At 48.9% G+C, this 25,542-nt stretch overlaps 1 protein-coding gene across 6 annotated transcripts in view; it reads left to right on the top strand.

Annotated features, from left to right (window-relative positions):
* Megf11 (multiple EGF like domains 11) overlaps positions 1-25,542 on the top strand; it is a 325,224-nt gene that overhangs the window by 241,975 nt on the left and 57,707 nt on the right. For all 6 annotated transcript variants that reach the window (XM_031346087.1, XM_031346089.1, XM_031346088.1 and 3 more), the window contains exons 6-9: positions 8,833-9,079; positions 10,484-10,604; positions 18,248-18,384; positions 24,420-24,632. In XM_031346087.1, coding sequence (XP_031201947.1) covers positions 8,833-9,079; positions 10,484-10,604; positions 18,248-18,384; positions 24,420-24,632 — 718 coding nt within the window. The remainder of the gene's footprint in view (positions 1-8,832; positions 9,080-10,483; positions 10,605-18,247; positions 18,385-24,419; positions 24,633-25,542) is intronic.

Here is a 25,542-nt window from a genome sequence, read left to right on the forward strand (position 1 = left end):
AAAAAAAAAAAAAAAAGTAGTTTCCCATTGGGAGGTGACCAATGCCAAACAGCCGCAACTAGTAATGATCCTTGGGGAGTGACAGAAAATGCTGAGTCTGAAGTCTCAGACCCTCTCTGGCTATAGCTCAGTGTTTCCATCTGAGCAATGGGAACACCTTTCTCTGCCTGGTGATCTATGAGCACAGGACAAAGTCAGGACTTCTCACTAATGAGGCAGTAAAGTAGCTTGGCAGATCAAAGCACTTGCAGTAGGAACTGGAACTTGGCAACCCGAGCCTTGGGTGAAAGGAGACAGCAAACACCTAGAGTGGTTCTCAGACCTTCATATGCCACATGCCCAACACACCCCACCACACACAATGCACTACTCTCCCCCTTTTAAAAACTCTAAGTACTCACTAAATTAACCATGTTATTCTATAGCGAAGGTTCCTGCTTCAGTTAAAGCCAGCTGTGCACACAGTCGGAAGAACGGCTGTATGAATGAGGCAAGCGCCCACTGGCTGTATTCATTTGGAAATCTCATTGATACATGCAGTTCAGCGGCACCTGGGAGAGACATTCAGCACACAAGTGTCTACTCTGAGAGTCAAAGCCATGCTCCACATTCCCGTTGACTTGGTGTTGTTGTTTCTAGCCTGTTCTCTGGGGTTGGGCCTGCAGAACCAGAGAGGCATGTCCTTGAAGGCAGAGACCTCGAGCCACCTTAACAGCCTCTCTATGGACACCCATTACAGGGCTGGGTCCCAGGTGACTTCTCAGAGAGTGCAGTAGAAAAATTTCCTCTGCCACAGCAGAAATCCCTCAATAAGACTATTGGAAGGGCTCTAGGAAACTAAAGCATAGACCTTTAAAAGCAGAAACTGGTTCACCACACACGCTTTCCTTTCACTCTTCATCGCTGTGTGAGGTCCAACAGCACACAGCAGTTCTGGGGCCGTGGAACTGAGCATATAGAAACCATGCCATGCCTGGACCCAGGCCCATAACACCTTAGAGTCTGTGGGCCCAGCGTGACATGGGTTGATCCCATGTCATAAGAGACCTAGAAGGCTTAAAACCTTCCCTGTGACAGAACTACAGAGATGTCACTTGGGGGTCCTCTGTGAGAAGAACATAGTATAGATGGTGGCTGTGTCCTAGGGTTCAGTCCCTGCAGGGTACATGTTTGACTTTCATAGAGACATCCCGTGTCCTTTACCTACTTCTTGTGGATCCCACATCCTCAGTAGGGGCTCACTCTGCTGACTGCCACCAAGTTCTCTGGTGTGTGTGTGTGTGTGTGTGTGTGTGTGTGTGTGTGTGTGTGTCTTTGCCTGAGTTTGCCTCCCGGGACCGTGAAAGGCAGTGTGGGCTGGGAAGGGCAAGGGGTCTGCGGCTCCTTTGAAGGCTCTTCCAAAGAGGAAATCTCTTTGTGCACTGCATGATCTCTGAGGCTCTCCAGGCAAATTGGGAAGATGAATCAACTGTGGGGGCCCTGTAGCTTCAAAGGCAGTGTGAGGTGGCAGATCAAGCTGGTAGAGCTGTTCTCATTAAAGCTGGGGGTGGTGGGGGCTCCCAGCAGAGCTGAGGACTAGACAGACAACCCACACAGCCTGGGGCCCTGAGGGCTAGCCTGCAGCCTTTGGCCCTGAGAGCTAGCTTCAGATCCTGGGGGGAGCCCACAGCCTGCCTCTCCTCCTTGTGGACCCATTGCTGTGGAAGGTGAAGCAGAAATGACTCAGAAGCTGGAGTCACCACAGGGTAGACCTCACGCACAGGCAGGGGTCTAGCTGACATTATATAGAACAGCAGACAGTTGGAATGGGCACAGTAGGAACCTCTGGTCAGCACAGCCACTGGCCATAGCCCTACAGTTCCACATTCCTCAGCCACTACCATGGCTAGCCCCTTCTCTGGGGATCATAAACATAGGGAGAGAGCAAGGATATAGGTCTTCCAGTGCCCCTCCTTGGGGGACAAGCCAGAGACCATGTGGGCCCCTGAAGTGGCATGTGGGTGTGAGCACTGTACACATGCTGCCTAGCTTCCTTTCTCTGTAGAGGGATCTGCCACCCTGAAGGCTATGACTTCTGCCAGGGATTGTATCTGCAAGGACCTGAGTCCTCCTATCCCTGCCCTGTGACACTGTGACACTAGTTCCCGATAAAGAAGCAAAGTCTCTGATTAAGTCAGTACAGTTGATATGCTTGAGTTTTACCCGGCTGCCGCCAGGCTCCTAATAAGGCTTGTAAAGTGTCACACCCATGTGTTGATCAACACCTCACCTGCTGATGACCTCCAGTGTTAACAGACAGTGGATGAGTTAATTAGTGCCTGAGGATGCTTCAGGATGTGTCCAGATCCCACCACATAGTCACACACAGACACAGACCCTCAGGACTGTGCGTTCCAGGCTTTTCCGTTCTGATTTTTGGTTTGGTTTGGTTTGGTTTTGAGGGGGCAAGTATGGAGGTCAGAGGTCAATATCAAGTGTCTTCCTCAATCTCCCTTTACATTTTTATTTTGATTATCTTGTATGTGTGCATGTGTGGTCACAGTATGTGCATGACATCAGAGGACAACTTGCCAGACTTGGTTTTCTCCGTCCACCATGTGGGCCCCAGGGATTGAGCTCAGGTAGTCAGATTTGAAGACAAGTGCCCTCACCTGCTGAGTCATCTTACCAGCCTTCTGGCTTAGTTTTTGAGGCAAGGTCTCTCGCCTATTTCTGGGGCTCACTATTTTGGCTAGACTGGCCAGCTAGTGAGCCCCTAGGATTTGCTTGTCTCTGCCTTCCAGCACTGGAGTTACAGGCATGCACTACCATGCCCAGCCTTTTAGGTGGGTGATGGGGATTTGAACTTGGGTCCTCATGCTTGAACAACTAGCACTCTACTCACAGAGCCATTTCTTCGGCCTCTCAGTCATTTATTATTATTATTAATTATTATTAAAAAACAAAAACAAAAACAAAAACAAACCCACCGGTTTTTTATGTAGTGCTGGAGAGAGAGCCCAGGAACTTGATACCAACCTACAACAGTGCAGCTGTTTGCACTAATAACAGTGAGCACTCCACCCCTCAGCCTTGTGCATAGTGTCCTGTGCAGTGCCACATTGTCATGGAAATGACATCTAGAAGCCTGGACCCCATCCTGGCTTACTTAATTCACCCACCCCAAGGGATGCCAGCTCCAGCAAAGCCACTTGCCCAGCCACTGTCTCCTGACATGTTGGTGGTTGAAATGGACATGGCTGGCTCTGCTCTGTCCTGCCTTGTACCCCAATTCCAGGGCCTCTTAGTTCTCCCACAGGTGTACAGCACGGATAGCTGTTACCCACAAACTAGCCCAGAACCTGCTGCCTCTCTGCTCTGTGGGTCAGCACTATATTTCATTTACTTGCCTGTTTCTCAAGCTTGTAAATGGTATTTTTACATGTTATTTAATAACTCTATTAGTTATTAATATGACCTGGCCAGCCCCCAATAATCGAGGAAGAATCCTATGGATTTTTTTAAATCAGCTTTAGCACAACTACTGGGAGATGTACCCCCTCATCTATTTTTCTGTACACTAGACTGTTAATTCCCTAGCTATACTCCCCAAGTATTCGCTGTTTGAGTCTCACCCAGGTTAGGGTTACTTCTGCTCCACCAGTCTGTCTTTGGGGGCGTTTCTCCTGGCCATGTGCTCCTGGTCCATCATGTCTAATGGAGACCTCCTGTTCTGTCCATCTTCTTTCTCCTCTTGGTCCCGACCTGCAACCCCCAGCCTACCTCTATTCTCCCCAGTAATTATCTACAGCCACTTTTATTTAATAAATAGCTTTAAATTGGGGAGAGAAGTTTACACAACAAAGGCTGGTATGTGTGAGAATCCTCAGGGGGAGGGAGGGTGGGCAGATCTTGGAGTTTAGAATTTAGCATTTGTATGCACAGCTCCAGACCAGCCCCTAACACAAGTGGACTGGACTTCTCAGGCCCTAGCACACAGTGCAGGCCCAGCAACTGTTTGGTGCATGAATTCATGAGCCTCTTCTCTCCCCAAAACTGGTGTGCTTGGGTAGAAAGGGCCTGGTGGATGCAGTCTACCAGTCTCAATCTCTAGTTCTTTACTATGTGACCACTGGGGAGTCCTACCACATCAGGAGATGGAGGGACATGGAGGCACAATCCTCACTGGACATGGCTGCAGGGAGCACAGGTCCCATTGGAGGTTAAAGGAGCACCACAGAGAGAGTAGCCAGTGCAATGAATAGACCACTAAAAGCTAATGGTACATCAGTATAATCCCATGCTCTAAGTATCTGTCAAGATTGGGACAGTGTCTGGAGATTCAAACTTGAATCTATAGTACTTGGGTCTGTGAATATCTGATTGCAACCATCTAAGTGGAGGGAGGAGAGTTGAGCAATGGTCCTCTCAGAGCCCAAGAGCCTCCCTGCTCCCCTGGCCCATTTCTCAAGTGGGTACAATTAGCATCACAAGTTTAGGATGGAAGAGGACCAGCACTCTCCTGCTCCAGTTTCTGGATGAGGACCGCTTTGGCTTTTGGACATTAGGACAAGCCAGTGTGACTAGATCTTGAAAACATTATCTTAAGCAAAATAAGTCAGACGCAAACATCTGCTCCTGTATGATTTCACTCTTACGAATGGCTGGAGTTGGCAAATGCAGAAAGATTGAGGTTCCATAATGGCCAAGGATGGGAAGTCTTTGCAATTGGTTGTAGAGTGTCTCTGGAGGTGGCTAAAAGGTTTGGAAATGATAGTGTTAATGCTAGCACATGTGATAAACACTATCGGGTTGTGTACATACATGATTAATATAGGAATTTTATGCCACATAATTCAATAGAAAATATTAATAAGTATATATAACCTGAAGAAAATAAAATGATAGGAAACAGTGTCAGCTGTGGGAAAACTGGGACCACTATTTACACATAAACTAACCTCTAAACAAGGTACTGGTGGGACGTGGCCCTCTGTTCTTCATCCTGCAACCCAGGCTGGCTTCAAACTTACTGTATAGCTGAGGATGACCTTGGACCTCTGACCCTCCTGCTTCTACCTTCAGGGTGCTGGGATTACAGGTGTGTGCCACCACAGCTGTTTATGCTGTGCACTCCACCAACTAAGCTACAGCCTTAATTGTTATCTCTGTGGATGATTAACATTAGCTGGTCAAGCCCAGGCTAGCTGCCAGCATCCTACATCTCCCTGCACTGACACAAGGCCTTACCCAGCAGGTATCAGCAGCCGAGACTCCCAGTCACTTTCTAGCTATGACCTGGAATAAGTTATTTAGCTTCTCTGAGCCTCTCTCTCTTCCTTGTCTGAAAAATGGGAATAGTAATAGCATCCATGACTCTAAGTGTGAAAAGTCAACTTGGCACCTGTAGAACATGACCTGGTTGTACAGTAACTGCTCCATCAAATATGGCTACAAACTAAGAAACCTGTTGTACCTTCCTGGCCAAACATTAAAAAAAATCTTCTTACCTGAGATGGGGTATCAAAGTAACAGAGTCCACAAGTGGAACAAAAAAAACAATTTCACCAAAGTGCAAGTTGACATAACTGTGAGTTTAATGGGCTTACTTCTAGAACTCGAATGAGGAGTCACTGACACGAATTAGGGAACCACATCACTGAAAAAGCCTCACCCTCGCTTGCATGGATGACAACTTCCTCATAGCCACAGAGATGGGGTGTCTCCTTCATTTAACCCACCTTACCCCCTGTATACTCCAGCACCCCTCAAGACCCCAAACAGCTGCGGCAGAAGTGCACACAGCTAGGAGGGAGGTGTAGGAAGAAGAAACCGGAAGCCACTCTCTCATCTGTGGTGGAACATCCACAGGCCTGATCTTGATGGTCCCTGTGAGTGGTCACAGCAGACTGACGAAAGTGGCAGAGTCTGTTATGCTTGATGGACAGTGTTCCACAACATGTCACCCCTAGGCACTTGGAAAATACCAATGGACAAGTGAGGGATGAAAGTGGCTAAGTGAAGCTCCAAGTCCCTGTGACAACATTTTGTCTCCTTATTCAGGGTATGGTTTTGTTATATTCTGCTTTGGGACTGTTCCAGAGAGAATGGAGGTCACTGCCAAACATGGCAGGTCACACCCACAATCCTAGCACTTTGGAGGCTGAGTGTTTGAGGTCAACTTGAGCTGCATAGTGAAATCCTCTCTCAATAAAGAAAAGAAAAAATTAGGGAGGTATGGATATGTACCTGAAATGCAAAATGCCACTAGGTGCCCAGCGGGACATGAAGGGATGCTACTAGTTAACTTCAGACTTCCAGTTTCCTGTAGAGTCACTGTGGCCCCCAAAAATGTAGGAATTGCTTGTCTAGATCCTGAGGCTGCTCACAGTGCTCAGTGGAGAGGAAGCAGCCAGCTCTGAGTGAGCCAGCTCACTCATCTGCTTTGCAGCCACCTCCAAGCTTCCCATCTTGGACCCATGCACCCGAGCAAAGACCTGGAATCAGAATGCTTGGACTGCCTTGCAACAATGTAACTTCCGTGACCCTCTGTCTTGCCATCTGTAAAGCAGAGAATGAAGGGAAACCTGTGAGCCTTAGATACTGTTCCTGCATCTGAGACTTCCAGGATGGAGCCTGGCACATGGGGAGATTTAAACAGCCCTGTCATTGTTATAATGGAATCACAGCACATACACATTGAATGCTAACTACATGTGCTTGGCAATAAAGAGAGAGGGGGAGGGGCATGGCTCACTGGTTAAAGCACTTGTCTAGCTCCCCAGAACTTATGTAAATGTCTGTAGGTGTGGAGGCTGCATGTACTTCCAGCTTCAGAAAGTAGAGACAGGGATCCCCAGAACAAGCTGGCAGGGGAGACTAGCCACATCCACAAGCTCTGGGTTTGGCTGAGAGACCCTGCCTCACTGAATGAGGAGAAGGGTGATTGAGGAAGATGCCTGACTTCACCTTGAGCCTCCTCAAGCATGTGTACATACACATGCACGGCATGAACACATGCAAACATGCATATATACATATCCCAGAATGGGAAAAAGATAGAGTGAGCATACACAGTTTGGATAATTCTGTCAGTCTTCTCACTCCCTGGGAAGGTTTCCTGGAAAGAGAGTGAGTGGGCTGGGGGATGCTGCACTCCTTCCTGCTCCTCGGCTTCTCTGTGAGCCATTCTCAGCTGGAAAAGAGCCTACCTCTCTGAGTGGACTGGGAAGCAGAAGGCTTCCACTCATAGTTTGGTAGCCCAGCCTGTATGTATCAATATTCATTGAAGATGAAGAAGGCTACAGATGAATAAGCCAAGATGAGAGGGTGAGGATCAGAGACTCAGTGGGCCTGTCTACTGCGGGGTAGATGCGGCCTTCTGGATAGTGACCCAACCCACTATCAGGCGAGACTTGTGTGACCCTGGCAAAGCTGGTAGAGGCTGGGCATGTTCACAGGCCACACCAATCTCTGCCCTCTTGTGCCTGCTCAGCACCAGAGTGCTACTGTGTCTCTGCTCATCCTAAACACACCTTTCCCATACCACTCACCTGACCCTTTCCTCCTGGGATCTAAATCCTAGAAAGCTGGGGTACAAAGATCAGCTGGCCATCTGTGCCCACAGGCAGTGGAGCCACCCTCCATTCCAGCTTGCCTAGGGCTGAGGTGCCCTTTGGAACAGAGGACTTTTGGTGCTCAAAGCAAGACAGATGGTCCTCTGGCAGGCAGACAAGTGAGCCATCTTTCACTGCCCACTTGCAATGAGGAGCCCTCACCTGACTGCCTTAACTGGAAGCAATCTTTCTTGCCTTCGAAATCCTAGAACAGTATTTGTGCCTGTCAGTAACCAAACTCCACTCCCATTCAAAACTCCCAGTGTTTGGGGGACATCTTGTATTTGTTGCTCCCTGAATGCGCCAAAAGGGTCAAAGTGGGAGGTGACAACAGGCTGAGTAACTTTCCTCAGGTTCTGGGCCACTCTGTCCCTTTCTGTGGCATAGAAGGCAGGTCTACCGAAAGCCATCAGCCTTGAAAACATTTAATTACAGGAAGGGGTCTCCTAGGCTGTCTGTCACCTCCCAAGGATACATTTTTTCCCTGCTCTTTTTTCTTTTTTTGTTTTTGTTTTTTAGTTTTTGTTTTCCGAGACAGGGTTTCTCTGTGTAGTCCTGGCTGTCCTGGAACTCACTCTGTAGACCAGGCTGGCCTTGAAGTCAGAAATCTGCCTGCCTCTGCCACCCACAGCCCTGCTTCCCTGCTCTTTTTGAAGGAGCTTAGGCAGTGAGGAAATTGAATTGAGGAAGTAAGAAGAGGATCAAAGGTATTCCTGGAAGGGAGGAGGAGGGAAGGGAGAGCCAGGGGTATGCACAGTGAGTCAGAAGAACCATCCCTAAGTAAATGAGCAGTTAAGCCTGTGAGTGAGGAAGGGAAGCTTCACAGATAGACATAGGGCTGGGCCCCACTGGCCCCTAGAGGAGCAAGGTCACAGAGCAAAGAGGCAGGAATGGCGAGAAAAGGGCCAGCTGAGAGGATTCGCATTAGACCAGCCAAAGAGAGCTTCCTGAGACCGAGGGAGGCAGAAAGCTGTGACCAGGTCTGCACTGGAGGAGGGCACCACGTGGCATCGATTGAAGTGAGCAGCGGGGCTGGAAGGTCTGTGGGGCTTAATGCCTTTTTCAGCTCCTGTGAACACTTGGTGGTGGCTTGGTGGAACCTGACAGAGGTCTCCAGATGCCAAAGATTCCATCCAAATACCCACAACAGCTTGGTCTCCAGGGGCCGAGGAGATGGTAAGGCCAAGTGGACCCTCGTTCTAAGGAAAGCTCTGACCCAGCATATCCTTTCTTGCAGGCTGCGACAGCGAGCACTGGGGTCCCCACTGCAGCAACCGGTGTCAGTGTCAGAACGGCGCCCTGTGCAACCCTATCACTGGCGCCTGCGTGTGCGCCCCTGGCTTCCGAGGCTGGCGCTGTGAGGAACTCTGCGCGCCCGGTACTCATGGCAAGGGCTGCCAGCTGCTCTGTCAATGCCACCACGGCGCCAGCTGCGACCCGCGTACTGGCGAGTGCCTCTGCGCACCTGGCTACACAGGCGTTTAGTGAGTAGCGAGGGCGTGGCCTGGGATGGGGCCAGGGCGAGGTCAGGACTCCCAGGGTAGGGAAAGAGGAATGGGGCAGAGCCTGGAGATGATGCCCGATGCCCAGCCTGGGGGAGGAGGGGAAGCGTGGCCTGAGTGACCCTGGCTTGGAGCAGGACAGGGCTGGGGCCTGGAGACCCTCACCAGGGCTTTCAAGGCTTTGGGGCAACTTCTTAGCACTCTAAGTACCCAGGCCTCACCCCCACAAGTCTCAGATCAAAGCCCATAAGTCTACTGGAGACAAGTCACATGGCCAAAGGGCCCTTCCTAGTTAGGAGTTTGGCCTCCTCTTTTGACTTTTATAGTATACCTGTTTGCCCCATCCTAATTGACCTAGACCTGGTAAGAGCCCATCTGATGTATCATGAGCAGAATGGCCCCCTCACTTCTGTGCCCTGGGGAAGCCATACTGATAGGGATCTCTGAGACAGCTTAATTGACACTCTCACAGACTAGACTGGTGTTGTCCTTCCAGCCTAGCTGACAGCTTCTCCTGCCCCAGTGTCTGATCAGCTTCCATAAAGCCATGGCCACTGGAATGAGACCCAAGGCAACCCTGCCGACCTTGCCTACACTCCCACGGTGGCTGGTCCCCACACATGGCAGCTGGGAGCTTCTCAGAGCCTAGGAAGGACATTCCTTGGAGTCTCCAGCTTCTCCCTTTGAAAACAGACAGGTTTTCAGGGGCTGGAGAAATGACTCAGTGGTTAAGAGCACTGGCTACTACTCTTCCAGAGCTCTTGAGTTCAATTCCCAGCAACCACATGGCAGCTCACAACCATCCTATAATAGGATCTGATGCCCTCTTCTGACATGCAGGGAGAGCACTCATACACATAAAATACATAAATAAATTAAAAAAAAAATTAAAGGAACAGATGAGAAGAAATAGGTAAATTTTTAAAGGCAAAATCCAGGGTCACATCTTACCTCCGTTGCTCGTGCTTTTTTTTTTTTCCCATGTAGCGTGCCCTTTCACCCTCTCTGTGCAATCAGCTTTACCTTCGAGGCCTAAGTAAACCATCTTCTTAGGGAAGTCTCTTTAGTCTCCTCCCCAGAACCTTCAAGTGCTGGCCCAAGTGCCCTACCATTCAATATATTATTTCTGTCTCCCCCTACTGGCAGGGATCAGAACATCCACGCTTACAGATGGTGGGGAGGGGTTTCAGGCTCTCAAGTCCGCGGACGCGCTGATTGCTGACGTCATCCACCCCTGTAGTGGGGGAGGAGCCAGGCGCCAGGTTGGGGAGGGGGTGGGGGTTGAGACTTTCTGAGACTGGGTTCACTAGGGAGTCCTGCAGCGTTGGGACTGAGCACCTGGATGCTACTGGGAATTCTGCTGTCTGACCTCTTCCTCTGATGCAGCTGTGAGGAGCTGTGCCCTCCTGGAAGCCATGGAGCTCACTGTGAGCTGCGCTGCCCCTGCCAGAACGGAGGCACCTGCCACCACATCACTGGCGAGTGTGCCTGCCCTCCAGGCTGGATGGTAGGTGGGCCCTCAAGATCTAGGTGGGCATTGTAAGATGTTTTGGCACCATGGAAGGCTAACTTCCCCCTCTCTACCCCTGTTTATAGCCATAAGCCATTACGAGACACTTGGAGTGAAGAGTATGTCTAGGGTCTGTGTAGCTGAAGGCAAGTTACTCTTTGGATCTCTTAGTCTCTCGCAGGCAAGGGAGTTGCATTTTCCTCATGTGATTGGCTCTGTCTAGGGCTGCACATGTAGCCCAGTTGGTAGAATGGATGCCTAAGATGCACGAACACCTCAAGAAGCCAGGTGTGGTAGCACAAACCTGTAATTCCATCATGTGGGAGATGGAGGCAGGAGAAACGGAAGCTTAAGGTTATCCTCGGCTATATAACAAATTCAAGGCCAGCCTGGGCTACAGGAGACCTGTCTGAAAAAGAATGTTTTTAATTTAAAGAAAAAAGAAAAAAGAAAAGAAAAGAAAAAAAGACTGACTGTGGATTTGGGCCTGGGTACCCAAAGGAGCTTCAGATGTGGCAGAAGGGATTAGGAAAGAGGAGCCCCAGCAGGGTCCGTTCATCTGGATTCCTGAAACAATGTTACCCTACCTCGCATATTCATGCTGACTCTGTGGCTGCTAGAATCTGTTATGTTCCCAAGTGCTTCAGGTACTTCTGCTGCCTCCTCTCCCACCACAGGTCTCTCCAGTCCAGGAACCCCCACTATGGGGAAGTAGGCAGAGATATACCCTCATTATGAAGGCCTGCCTTCAGGTGGCATGTCTGATGCTGCTCCCACCCCCACCCCCAAAACCTCCCTGACTCTGGTCTCAGAAATGACTTGCCTTCAATGAGCCTTGCTTGGGCTGGCTGTCATGGTAGGCAAAGTCCTCAGGTGAAACTGCCTGTCCAAGGTGCTTGGCAAACACCAAAGCCTGCTTGACACAAATACCTGCTTGATAGATACCCTTGGATGTCACAGCTTAACCACAGCCTGCTGTCATCTGCCACCTTTCTCTGTTAGCACCTCCCCACAGACCCCAGCCCCTGAAAGGCTGCCAGCCTCAGGGGCTGCTCTTCCCCTCTGTAGCTCCTGTAACATGCCCCACTTCAGCCCCTGTAACATGCCCCACTTCAGGAGAGGCTTAGCCAGTTGCCTCCTCAGGGCTGCTGAACAGAGCAAGGTATTTCAGGAGGCTTTGACACTAGGTTCCCAAGGGCAGCCAGGAAGGACACCTGCAGACCCACGATGCTTCTAGATGGGGAGAGACCTTAGGAATCCAGTGACCAAATATGACACATCCTGGAGTCAATGAGGAGCCTTTGGAATACCATCTTTAATAAGCTCCCCAGGGGACTCTGAGGAAGGCAGTGCGCAGACACAGCCTCACTTGGATGCCATTGATCAAGAGCAAGGGATTGACTTCTGTGTCCATAGAACACTTCAGCTCCTTGGGGTGGATGGGGAAGGAAGAAACCTCAACACTGGGAATCAGGCTCCTACAACTCTCAGTGCTGACGTTCTAGGTAATAGGTCATGGAAACAAACCCAGCCAGAGCCTGGAGAGTCCGACACCGTGGTCTGACCATAAATGCTGTTCTTGAGTCAGGGTGTTTAGAGCAGGATGATGTGACCTGCCATCTGCCACAGTGTGGGTTAGGAGTGAGGTGGAGTTAGAGCCTGAGTCTCAGTTCCAGAACCACCAGACCCATGTTCTCCATCTTTCTGTCTCTCTCCTCCCTCTCCCTTCCTCTTTCTCCTTCCTCCTTCCTCTCTCCTCCTCCTTCTGGCTCTCTTTTTTTCCTTTTTCTTTATCCCTCTTTCCTCTCTCTGTCTTTCTGTGTTTCTTTCTTTTTCCTCTCTATCATTTTCTTTCCTTTCTTTTTCTCTTCCCTCTGTCTCTCTCCTCTCTCTCCACTCTTCTGAAAGGACAGAGGGATGAGATCACCTCTCATCTGTCTACTTCTTCCACTCTGACCTGCTTTTTGGAAAGGCCTTTATCATCAGTCAGGTAACCAGAGCCCACTGACCGGGCTCAAGGAACCCCATCAGTTGGGGAGGGAGCCCTGAACCTAAGAGGTAGCTTCTGAGATGCTCCTATGGGTCACTAGACTTCAGGGATGGAAGATGGAGAGAGCTAACCCATAGCGGTGGCTCTCTTCCTAACACACTTTTTCAGGTGACGAGAAATCTATAGGAAGCTTTGGTGCTGAGGACTTTGTTTTAAATTTTATGATAGACAATCGCATTTCTATTTTTGACGTAGCATTGAACTTGCAGATTTGCATGAATTATTAATACCCCGATGCATGCCAAGTCACAATGTAATGAAGCTTCAGCTCAGGCCTGAGGCTCCTCCAAGGGGGAGCAGGGGCCAAGGAAAGGCTGCTGAAGGAACTGGTCACTTGTCCTTATCTTCCATTGCCTGACTTGCCACTGGCCCCCACGGGGACTCAGCTGATGGAACGGTGCTCACTACCACCACTCTGCTGAGACACAGTACAGAGAAGTTTCTGGGAGGTCTGGCCTTTATGGCCCTTCAGGATACTGGCCCCCAAGAATGCCACAGGCCCTTCTACTTGCCTGGCTATAATATAGAGCCCAATGTGGGGAGGCCCGTGCAAAGAGCCTGGGAGCTATTTCTCTGATTTTGAGACTTTGCAGTGCAGTTAAGTTACCTACCTTAACTGCAGGTAGGTAACTTGATGACAGGGGACACTGGGGACAAGCAGGAACCAGGAAGTGCTGCTATGAACCCCTCTGGAGTTCCCAGGCTGATGGGATGGGTACATTCACTACGCTCACAGACACACTCACAGACACATGCAAAGGACATGACGGGCAAGAGGAGAAATGGAGCTAGAAGCTGGGAAGTGGGATCGGTGGTGGTGGAGGCCAGAGAAGGCGTTTGAAGCTTAGAAGCTTTGAGGTCTCAGACACTAGGGGTTGGAAAGATGACTGTAGAGGCCCATGGCTAGTCCTGAGGTTAGGATCACCTCCACAGCACCTTCACCAGTCACTGTTCAATGTCCCCATGATTGGTGCCACTCTGGGACAACAGCCAGAATGTGAATGCCTGAAATGCTGGTGAGGCTGAGCTCCCATCTTGGCCCCTTCCTTTCAATCTTCTGTTGAGCAAGGACTTCTTACAGTATAGCTGCTCTTGAGGGTACCATGGAAGCATCAGGTCTGACCAGTTAGAGGACCTTCTAAATCCTGTGTAGCCCAGGAGCCCACTTCAGTGGAGACACACCTGACCTTCTCAGGTGGGCAAAGTGCCTCAGCTCAGATGGCTCACACAATGGGGATCTGTCTTCTCATGGGCTTGGAGGCTGGGTGTCAGATAGATAGCAAGGTGTCTTCATCGGGCAGGGCTGATGACTTCTGAGTCTCTGTCCCCAGTCTGGAGTCTTTGCATGACCATCCCTCTGGCCCCAGGACCAGCAGAACAAAGGTGACACCACCCATGAAGGGCTAAGCCCTCCCATATCAATTACTAATAAAGATAATGCACTACAGGGCCTGGGGAGATGGCTCAGTGGTTTGGAGCACTGGCTGCTCTTCCAGAGGTCCTGAGTTCAATTCTCAGCAACAACATGGTGGCTCACAACCACCTATTATGTGATCTAATATCCTCTTCTGGTATGTAGATGTGTATGCAAACAAAGTACCCATATAAATAAATAAATAAATCTTTTAAAGAAAGAAAGAGAGAAAGAAAGAAAGAAAGAAAAAAAAAGAAAGAAAGAAAATGAGCTATAGGCTTCTCTATAGGCCAGTTTTATGAAGGCATTTTCTCAATTGAAGAGTCCCTTTCCCAAATGACTCTAGCTTGGGTCAAGTTGACCTTAAAACCAGCCAGTACACATCATCATGTCTGTCTTTTTACATGGCTTCTAGGGTCAACGTTTAAATCCTCAATATTTGTATAGCAACCATATTACTGGTTGAACTAACCCTCCAACCCCATACATGTCTGTCTTAATCTCTTCTTGTAAGGATACGAGTTAGGTTGGATGAGGGCCCACCTACACAAGTCTTTAGCTTCATCTCTACCAAGGCCCCATGTCCACATACAAGCATATCCAGACATGCTGGGAGTTAGGATTGCAGCCTGTCAGTCTCAAGGAGATAAAATCACAGCAGGAAAGGGACTCTCATGCTGGCCTGCCTCCTCCAAAGGTCATGCTTCCAGCCAGCAGTAGTTGATCATTTACTATGTGCTGTGCCACCTCAGCAGTGTCAGCTTCCGTCAGCTGACAGCCGTTAAGCACAGGTCATTGAGACATCGTTCTGGCTTCCTTTGTATCTCTAATCTCAGTTATTTTTGCAGCATCCTAGAGACCAAGCTTCACCCCCACCAGTGTGTGTGTGTGTGTGTGTGTGTGTGTGTGTACTGGTAGGCAGAAGCATAATCTGCCCCAAGTTGTCTTGGAATTTTTTTCAGGGTTAAAGGACCCTCAAACACCCCCATATCGTAAGAACAGAATTGCACAGAAGCCAGAGACTGACTCCTCTTGTCACTCGCGAATCCCTAAGCTCATGGGTTTCGTGAGAAAGCTCCTCCATCCCCAGACTGCTGTCCTCCTACTTCTGCATCCTCACTTTGCAGTCCTCCTTTCTCTGCTCCCAAGCCCCTCCTCTCAGCGCCTCGGTGCCTGCAGAGGGGAAATCTGAGCTGAAAGCCTCTCACTTAATTCATTACAACTCAATAACATGATGCGGAAAGATGGCTCTGGTCTGGCAGGCTTTTTCCTGACTGAACTAGCTTCTTCGGGGCCGGTGATTATTGATGCTTAATAACTGTGTGTTGAACAAATTGATTAATTAATTGGAGGATCATCTTCATTCTCCAGAAGAGAAATGATTATCTCTGGCGTGAGACTGAAAGGGTGGCAGGAGACAAGACTAGACTCAGACGTTTGATGAAGACTTGAGATTAATACGAACTGTTTTAAAGGTGTATACCATACAGCTAATCCTGGCGGTGTGGGCAGAGAAAGCAGCCCTCAGGGCTAGTGCTTGTAACCCTGGCCCGTGTCCCTTTGGGTATCTGCCTCTGTTTTCTACCTAACATGCTTTGCTGCCACTTCTTAACTATTGACTTCAGCCCACAGGATAAGAGTCGGAGTGGTAAGATGGCTCAGTGGGCTAGGCGATTGCTCTCAAGCCTGACATACACACACATATATAAATAAACTTAAAATTTATTTTAATTTATGTATTTAGCCCCCCCATACACACACAGACATATACTTGGCATTAAATAGTCTTTTTTATTTTTTTAAGTTTAAGGACAATTTTATTCATATTTAAAAGAAAAACTCCAAGACAGGCAAGCTGTAAATCTTGGCAACTACCTGGCAGAGGAAGATGGGGAAGAAGAGGAGAAAGAGCCATGCCATTTGAGTCGAGTTGGCATGGAGGTCAGACATGGGAGACATACAGCCACATAGCAAGAAGGGCTTCAGCTAAAAAGGGGAAATGCCCAAAGTACAGGCCAGCTTCCAAAAAAAAGAAGAGAAGGCAGCTGTGTTGTCCACGACGCTTACGTTAACATGCCGGTGTGTGCCGTTACTAATTTACCCAACAGCTCAACTAATGGCTGGAATTCCTCTCACTAAGGTTGGACACACCAGAAGTCCCCCTCCCTCCCTCCTGCCTGACTCACTCAGTCATTTATCAACTTTTTCTTTCTGTTTTTGCCTTTGTGTTTTGAGACAGAATTGAAAACAACTTGTGCTTCTGTTGTGTGAGCTCTTTGCTTTACGAATTCACTACTGTGATGGAATTCCTTTTGTTTCTCTTTTGATGAGTCCCTAGTTCTCAGAATCCATGTTTTTTTTTCACTTGAGTTGTTATCTATCTACCTTCCTTTCCTCCTCTTCTTCCTCCTCCTCTTCCTCCTCCTCCTCCTCCTCCTCCTCCTCCTCCTCCTCTTTCTCCTCTTTCTCCTCTTTCTCCTCCTTTTTGTTCTGTTTTTCAAGACAGGGTTTCTTACTCTGCAGACCAAACCAGCTTTGAACTCACAGAGATCCGCCTGCCTCTGCCTGCCAAATTCTGGGATTAAAGGCATGTGCTACCACCACAACCTATCCCTTTCTTCTTTTCTTTTTCTTCTTCTTTTTTTGGGGTGGGGTGAGGTGGGGGTGGGGTTTGTTTGTTTGTTTGTTTTTTATTTAATAGGATCTCATACCCAAATCTAACTCTCAAGCTAGCTATATAGTCAAGAGCACAATACTGACTGGGCTATATCACCAGTCCTGGGCATTCCTTCTTGATGAGGACCTGGGAATATTCCAGCTTGTTACTGAAGAGTATCCATGAAGGTTAATGTTGGTGACCTTGTTCAAATCTGAAACTGTCTCTATCAAATCCCCCACTTATACATTTGGTCTGGTAGCTTTAAAATTCTAGACAGAAGGACTTTGTTTTAACTAGTTTGCTTTCTTGAAGTGCTAAAGACCCGGGCTTTCACTCAGCCACACCCCTGGTACTTCTGGGCTGCCAGTTCTAGACTGGAAACTCCCTTCTCTCCAGACTCTTAAGGAACTAACTGCTCTACTGCCCTCTGACTCCTAGCTGCGGAGTATAACAACTTGAGTCCTGGGTTTTACATATCATTGTTTTCCTCTTCCCCTTGGCTTTAGTTTAGAAACATAAAACTTTGGTGGGTGGAGTGATGGCTTAGTAGTTGAGAGCATTTGCAGCTTTTCTAGAGGACCCAAGTTCATTCTCTGCATCCATGTCAGGGAGCTCACAAGCAACTGTAACTCCAGCTCCAGGGGATCCTAAGTCCCAGCCTCCTCAGGTATCCACACGCCATGGGACAGATACATCACAGAAATAAGAAGACGATTTAGGGTTGTTGTTGTTTCGTTTTTGTTTTCTGTTGTTTGCTTGCTTGTTTGTTTTGTGTTTGAGACAGGGTTTCTCTGTGTAGGTTTGGCTGTCCCAGAACTCACTCTGTAGACCAGGCTGGCCTCAAACTCACAGAGATCGATCTACCTCTGCCTCTTGAGTACTGAGATTAAAGGCATGCACCACTACTACCTGGCTTAAGAACATTTTTTTTTTTAAATTTATAAAAATGTGTAATACTATGCCCCAATGGGAGTCATATTTCTCCTCCTCCCTGTCCTTCTCTGTCCCCTTCTTCTCCTTCCTTCTGCTCCTTTCTCCCTTCTTTACATCCCCTTCCCTTCCTCACACCATTACCTCCTTGTGGGTCCTCTGCTCTCTAGCCGAGTTTAGGAGAGGCACAGGGGTGGAGTGAGTGTGTCTCCATGGCTGGGTGTTGAATGGGGGCTCTCTCATAGCTGCTCGGCTCTCTTTGTCTTCACGTCCATGTGAGAGGATTAACACTATGTGCTCTACCTAGCTTCCTCCGAGGTCTCCCCAGGACTCTGGGAAGGCAGGTATCAAATCTGTACTCCTCAATTTCTAACCCAGCACCTGATATGTAGCAGTTACTAACTGTACCCTGCATAGTTGGGTGCAAGAGCTAGCCTCAGCAGACCTAACCATAGTGTGAATGCCCAGCTCTCCTGAGTACACTAGGAATGTGGGGTGGTCCCTGGTGCCCCAGTATTCCTTGGAATATATAACCTCAGCATGTTCTCCTTGGAGCCCTACAAAGCCTGTCCTCAATTTTGTTTCAGGGAGCAGTGTGTGCCCAGCCCTGCCCACCAGGGACCTTTGGCCAGAACTGTAGCCAGGACTGTCCCTGCCACCATGGAGGCCAGTGTGACCATGTGACTGGACAATGCCATTGTACAGCTGGGTACATGGGGGACAGGTAAGGTGGCATTAACGCTTGTCTATGATGTTCAGTTGTTGATAGCCTTAGCAGCCTTGGGAAGTGCCATCCCTGGCTTCTGGCTCTTTCCTCAGAAGGCAATCTGAAATCTACGCTGTCTCACCCACACGTGGATAGCCCTCCACCAGCCTAGCTGCCCTAGACTTGTACCAGGGAAGGAGGTGAGCATCCCTCTCCTCCTCCCGAGTCTGCACCCACCAGGGAAGCAGTGGTCAGAGACTCTGAAAGAGCTGAGAGAGCAAAATCGGTGTCCACATTTTGAAGTTCTTTTAGAAGTAGATTTGTATTCAAAAATTGAGTTATCTCTGAAAGATCCTGACATCACTTTGTGTGATATGAATACCTGAGAGTACGCTGAACAGGGGTCCAGAGAGACACCATCTGCGAAAGAAGCCAACCTGGCAGAGGGAACAGGCAACAGAACACAGACCCGAGGAACTGCCTTCTGGACACAACTGGAAGACAGCTGTGGAGCCGGGGCACACTGTGGGAGAGGGAGAAGCAAGGCCTGCGTATCTGATGCAGTGCTGAACTGGAGGTGGAGGACCACACTTGTGTCCACACACCCAGGGCCAGGTTGCCTTCCCCACCAACCATCCGGAGGTGTCCCTGCCTTTTGCTTGGCACTGTGCAGGTGGATCCAAATTTCACCTCTGGTCCCTGAATATTATTGTACTCTTCTAGACAAAGTGAAAAGCACTGGAGAAACCAGGATTGTCAATCACACGGGCCTCTCTTCTTCAATGGTAAGAAGTGTGCCCGACCACCTGGCATGAGTGACATGGTCAGACAACCTGGTGGTCCTTTGCTATTCTGTTAGGAGTCAGCCTCCTCCGGAATACCCCCAACATCCAGAGCTTTGCCTCCAGTGAATGCAACACAGCTCTAGCTACATTGCATCCTCCACCAATAGAGTCTATCCTTTCTCTAGGCCCTACTGAACTTGTTCAACAGCCAATAGAATTCAAGCTTACAGGAAAGGTCACAGGTGCTTTGCTGCTTTGCAAATGATGTAGCTTTATTGTGAGAACTGTCACAATAATAAAGAAGACCTTTCCTCCAAAGTTCTACTATGTTTAAATGTGTAAGAAAAAGCCCCAAGGTGTGGGCTCTGAGGACCTGGGATTAAGTGCTAGGTCCACCCACCTTCCCATCACAACTGCAAACCCCAAGGTAAGGAAATGTTGGGGACCAGATGAGCCCCACCCCCTGTGCTCCAGCCTTTTTCTGGTGTTAGAAAACCAGTGTTAGCAAACTACCAGGCACCACCAGTAGAGCCGCCTCATTGGCTCTCAGGGTTCACCAAGGACAGGAATAATCCCAAGTGTCTCTTTGAGTCTCCTCCCTGATCTCAGAGCAGGGGGAATCTCCAAAACCTCGGGCCTCCCATCGTGTTTTGCCAGCCCCACCTCAGGAGAGTTTATGCAGAGCTCTGAGTGCATTTGGCTTTCCCGCCTCAACAGGCTGCCTGGTGTTTAATATTTTGTAAAATTGCCTCCATTAATTTTGTAGGTGACAGCTGCATTAGCCCACCCCAAATTATCATGAGCATATTAAAGCCAAGTGGGTATAATAACGCGGGTCTCCCCAGATCGGAGGCATCCAGCTCAAATCAAACAGGAAACGTAACTCGTAATTTAATTGAGCAATGTATCTGGTTGTTAATGGCGATATTGGACACATTAGATTGATATGTTGGAAAGGAAGGGTGTTTAAGTAGAAAGTTAATCCCTGCTGTGATTACCCTCCTGTTCCACAGGCCGATTATTAGTGTGCTTTGTGTAAAATTCATTAGCAGTCTTTGCTTGATCTCTAAATAAATAAGTTGTTTAAATTGTGGCTAAGAAAAAAAAGGTAAAAAGAGACTGGTTATGCAAATAGATTAGGTTGTCAATATTTCATTTCTAGATTTTTTTTTCTTTTCTGGCCAGGTAGATTCAGTGTCCCCTTCCCTGGAGTGCAATCAGGTGGGACATTCTCTTCAGAGGGGCTGTCTGTCCTGCCGGGCAGGAATATTCCAATGCTAGTGAGCAGGTATCTCCTGGTGTGAGTTTCTCTCCTGACATCAGAGAGATCTGAGGCCTGCAGAGCCCAGTGGTCTGTGGAGAAATCTGGAAGCAGAGCAGGAGGGACTGGCAGTTTAGACCATGGGTCTTTAGCTGCTCTTGGTCCTTTCCTTCTACCTCAGTTCCCTCCCTTCCCCCTTCTTCTGAGCTCCCCCTTTCTCTCTCCTACTTGCCACCTGCCCTTCCTCTCCCACCCACCCTCCCTTTGTTCTTGCCCCAGCAGGTAGGAACAGCCCAGATCTTTTTCACTTCCTACATTCGACCAGATTCCTCCCCTCTCACAGTGGCTCTGAGAAGGGACCGCTAGTAGGCATCTCCCTTGAGGGGTGCTCTAAAGCTATGTCCCAGTCACTCTCTTGCTCTCCTGTCACTCTCTTGCTCACCAGTCACTCAGGGTACGGAAGAGTGGAGGCAGAAACAAGGGCACCTGGTCTCTAGTTGCCAAGGCTAGTCCCGAATATTCTGGCTACTCTCAATTCCCCCATACACAGTGCCGTCCACCCCCATGTCCACTGGAGTGTGGTCATGTATCCTCATTTAGGCCACTGGCCTCTACCAAGGCCAGGCTCTCCCTGCCCGTGTGAGGAAGAATGAGCTTCCAAGAAGTTATGGGTATGGTCTTAGTCAGGGTTTCTATTGCTGTGATGAAACACCATGAGCAAAAGCAACTTGAGGAGGAAAGGGTTTGTTTATTTTTTTCATAGTTTCACACAATTCTCTAAAAGCAGTAAGGGCGGGAAGTCACGTGGAGCAGGAACCTGGAAGCAGGAGCTGCTGCTGAGATCTTGGAGGGATGCTCACCGGCTGCCTCCACTCTTCTGTACCCTGAGTGACCGGCGTGCTCTTCACGGCTTGTTCAGCCTGCTTCCTTATGGAACTAAAAACCGCTAGCCCAGGGGCAGCTCTATCCACAATGGGCTGGATCCTTCCACTTCAACCACTGATTAAGAAAATGCCCTTCAGGCTTGCCTACAGCCCGACTTTATAGAGGCATTTTCTCAATTGAGGCTCCCTCCTCTCAGTTGATTCTAGCTTGTGTCAAGTTGACAGAAAACCAGTCAGCACAGGGTACATTTAGAATATAAGCAAATGAGGATGTAGCTCAATAGCGTGCTTGCCTGGCATGCATAAAGACCTGAGACCGCACAGAGCCCTCTACACTTGAAATGCCTGGCGGGTTCCTTCCGCATCCCCAGTACTGAGTAAATAGGCTTGGATGGTTCACGCCTGTAATTCCAACACTCAGGAGGTAGAAGTGAGAGGATCAGGAGGGGGAGGGGCTAGTGAGATGGCTCAGCACACAGATGTGCCTGCTACTCAAAGCCTGAGTTCCATGAGTTCCCTGGAACACATGTAAAAGTGAAAAGGCAAAGGCAACTCCACAGCCTGTCCTCTGACCTCCACACAAGTGCTATTAAACTGCTTCTGACTCCTCAATCCTTCCATTACATTTCAGAATTCTTTTCTTTGAGCCTTTTTGTGCCTGAAACTAAGGCAAGAGGGATATATCTGCTGTGTTTTAAGAACTGAAACAAACTTTTAATAAGAACTGAGAGAGAGATCATCAGTTGAGAAATTTGTTTAAGAGTACCAATAAATAATGGTTTCCTGGCTAACTTTCTGGATCATAATATACCTTTTTAAAAAAAAATTAATTATGTGCATGGTGATGGGTTGTTGGCATATCTTTTGATGCACTTTATTGGGTTCTTATATCTACCACCCTTCTAATCCATATTCCACCCTAATCCCTTCCAATCTCCCAACACTAGGTAGAAAAGAAAGAAGGTTATAGGGGAAAGGGAGTGTCCACTTCTTTAGATTACTTCCTGCTGATTGGGCATTGGGTTCCTTGGGACAAGTCCCATCTGCATCATCAGGATATGTCCAACTTCTCTTTGCTTACAACCACTTGACAAACCACAACAATAGGAACTAGCATTAGGGTGAACAACAGCCACCCCAGACCCTCTCAGGGCTCTTCCATTTATCCCTCTCCAGAGTCCCCAGAATTAAACTATCTACAGCTGGCAAAGATCACGCCCCTGCTAGGGCACGAGACAAATCATAATCACCTGCTGTGAAGCAGACTCTTAACCACACCTGGGATTAAAACAAACAACATGGTCACATAACATAACTAGGTTCTTAAAGAAACTAAAATTCTCAATGGGCCATGCACATGTGAGTGCAGTGCCAGAGGTGACTAGAGACAAGGGGTGGGTGGCAGATCCCCTGGACCTGGAGATACAGGTGGTTGTGAGCTGCCCGGTGCAAGTGATGGGAACGGAACTCAGGTTCTGCAAGTTAAGTTCAAGCTCTTCACTGCTAAAGCCATCTCTCCAGTCCCTAGCGTTATTTTATTTAATCTTCAAGCAACCTGATGAGGGTTACCAGATCATTTTATGATGAGAAAGTGGTCCATCAGAAGTTTAAGTCAGTTCTTTGTTATTTGTATCATTAAAGCAGAGTTAAGAACTAGCTAAACAGCCCCATAGGCTGTTTCCCTCCAGTGCACAGGTTACCCCCAGGGTAACCCCTTTTCCCCACCAAGGTCCAGTTGCTGTGACAATGAGTTTGTGCCCTCTGAGGAATTACCCCCGGCTGCGGCAAGGGAGGGTAAAGGACATTCAGGAAGCCAGCAGCATCGCCCAAAAGATGCTCATCTCCTGGTCTTTAAGCTAATGAAGTAGAGCATTCCCAGAATGCAGGGACCCCCAAGTACTTGTATGAGTTCACATAGCACAAAGTGTCTGTCCTCCACCTTGAGAGCTCACTGATTGATGAGAGAGCTAGCTTCTGCCTTGAGGAGTCCTCAGATCTCAGAACAGCAAGTCTTTGGTCTTAGACATATAGACTGGGCTGGCTTCAAATTCACTACATCGCCAAGGGTGAACTTGAACTTCACATCCTTTTCCACCTCCTGAGAGCTACCATGTCTGGTTTAAGTAGTCCTGGGAATTTTTTTTTCTTTCTATTTTTGGTTTTGTTTGAGACAGAGCCTTATTCTGTAGTTCAGATCGGTGTCCTAGAATTCACTATGCAACCTGGGCTGGCCTCAAATTCACAACAATCCTAGGGCCCAAACTCCTGACTGCTGGGATTATTCTTATGTGCTTTCCTGAGCTTCAGACAGAACTCTCTCCCTGTCATGCGGAGCCATACAACACCTTCCCTGACTGTTTCCCTTAAGTAGATGTGTCTTCCTCCTTCATCAGTTTGCATACGTCCAAAGACTTGCTGTTCTGAGATCTGAGGACTCCTCAAGGCAGAAGCTAGCTCTCTCTCATCAATCAATGAGCTCTCAAGGTGGAGGACAGACACTTTGTGCTATGTGAACTCATACAAGTACTTGGGGGTCCCTGCATTCTGGGAATGCTCTACTTCATTAGCTTAAAGACCAGGAGATGAGCATCTTTTGGGCGATGCTGTTGGCTTCCTGAATGTCCTTTACCCTCCCTTGCCGCAGCTGGGGGTAATTCCTCAGAGGGCACAAAATCTTTCGTCATGAATTTTGAAAGAAACAAACATTCAAGCATTCAAACCACAAGACAGACATTTTATTACACTTTTTTTTTTTTTTTAAAGAGGACTTTAGTTACACAAGGCCCATAATCACCTAGGGTGGTCTGGAACCCTCCAGGCTGGCCCCTAACCTAAAGGAACCGTCCTGCCTCAGCCTCACTTGTTGCTAGGATTATAGGCATAAGTCGGTACATTCAGCCTTATCTCAGCTTTTTACAACAGAACAAGAAACAAAGTTGTACATCATGATGCGGATAATAGGAGATCATCCTGGCTGCTGAGGACACCTGGGGTGACGTTTCCATGGATATAGGGGAGGAGGGAACAGGTCAGGCATTCCAAGTGAGGAAGGATCTAAGTAGCTGCAGCAAGAAGCCCAGCAAGGGCTCCGCCCACAGCTCCATTCTTCGCTGCCCCCAACAGGTGCCAAGAGGAATGTCCCTTTGGAACGTTCGGTTTCCTGTGCTCTCAACGCTGTGACTGCCACAATGGAGGTCAATGTTCTCCAGCCACCGGTGCCTGTGAGTGTGAGCCTGGCTACAAGGGCCCCAGCTGCCAGGAGCGGCTATGTCCTGAGGGCCTGCATGGCCCAGGCTGCACCTTGCCCTGCCCCTGTGACACTGAGAACACTATCAGGTATGAGCTATGGACAGGTAAGCTTGGGGCAGGGGCTAGGTGGGCCCCTGATGAAGAAAGGCTTCCCAGGCTGTGGCTCCACCTCCAGGGTGGCCAGCTAGCCAACTGCAAGAAGGAGCTGGGCCTTTGATCTCTCTAATAAAAAGTAAAAATTAATGCCGCCTAGGTGGAGTCAGGACCAGACCCTTAGGTCACCTGCCACCTGTTCTTCATGTTCAGCTATCGGGTTTCACAACCAGTTATTCTCAAGCCTCACATACGAGTAGGGAACACCCTAGTGACCTGCAGAAGCAGGGGACTAGGACTAGATGGTTCTGGGGGGCTGAGCTGGTTTGGGGTGAGAGGGCTCATGGTGTGGTGGCTGGTGAGCTATCTCAGAGAGTCCTCGTCACACTGAACATCTAAGCAGAGGCTGGGGCCATAGAAAGCCCATCTGGGACCAAAGAGGCCCTGGCCTGGTGGGAAAGGAGGAGGGGCAGAGATCAGCCTCTGTGCCCAGGACAGCTTGAAAGCATGGGGACCGTAGCGAGTCTCACCCCTCCTTCCACAGAGGACTAGACCTGAGAAACAGAAAAGCAAATGGTCTCAGCCTCCTCCAGCACCGCTTTCCCTTCCTTCTTACCACTCCAACTGCCCTGCTCTCTGTTAGGAAGGGGGGCTCTCTGCCCCAGAGATGCCTCATCGTCCTCTACCTGACTGCCTGTTTGTTATCTGCTATCAGGGTGGTAAGGCATCCCTTCTCCTTGCCTATGAATGGCCCAGGAAGACAAGCTGTCCAGACAGTGGGTGCTGAGCAGATGGCCAGGCGGAGAATGCCTCTGCTCTGAAACTCCTCTTCACCTCAGTGTTTGGTTTCTCACAAGTCATCCCCGACCTCCTGTCACTGCAAGCAGGGCATCTTGGCATGTAT

Source organism: Mastomys coucha, unplaced genomic scaffold (assembly GCF_008632895.1).
Source record: "Mastomys coucha isolate ucsf_1 unplaced genomic scaffold, UCSF_Mcou_1 pScaffold23, whole genome shotgun sequence".
Taxonomy (NCBI): domain Eukaryota; kingdom Metazoa; phylum Chordata; class Mammalia; order Rodentia; family Muridae; genus Mastomys; species Mastomys coucha.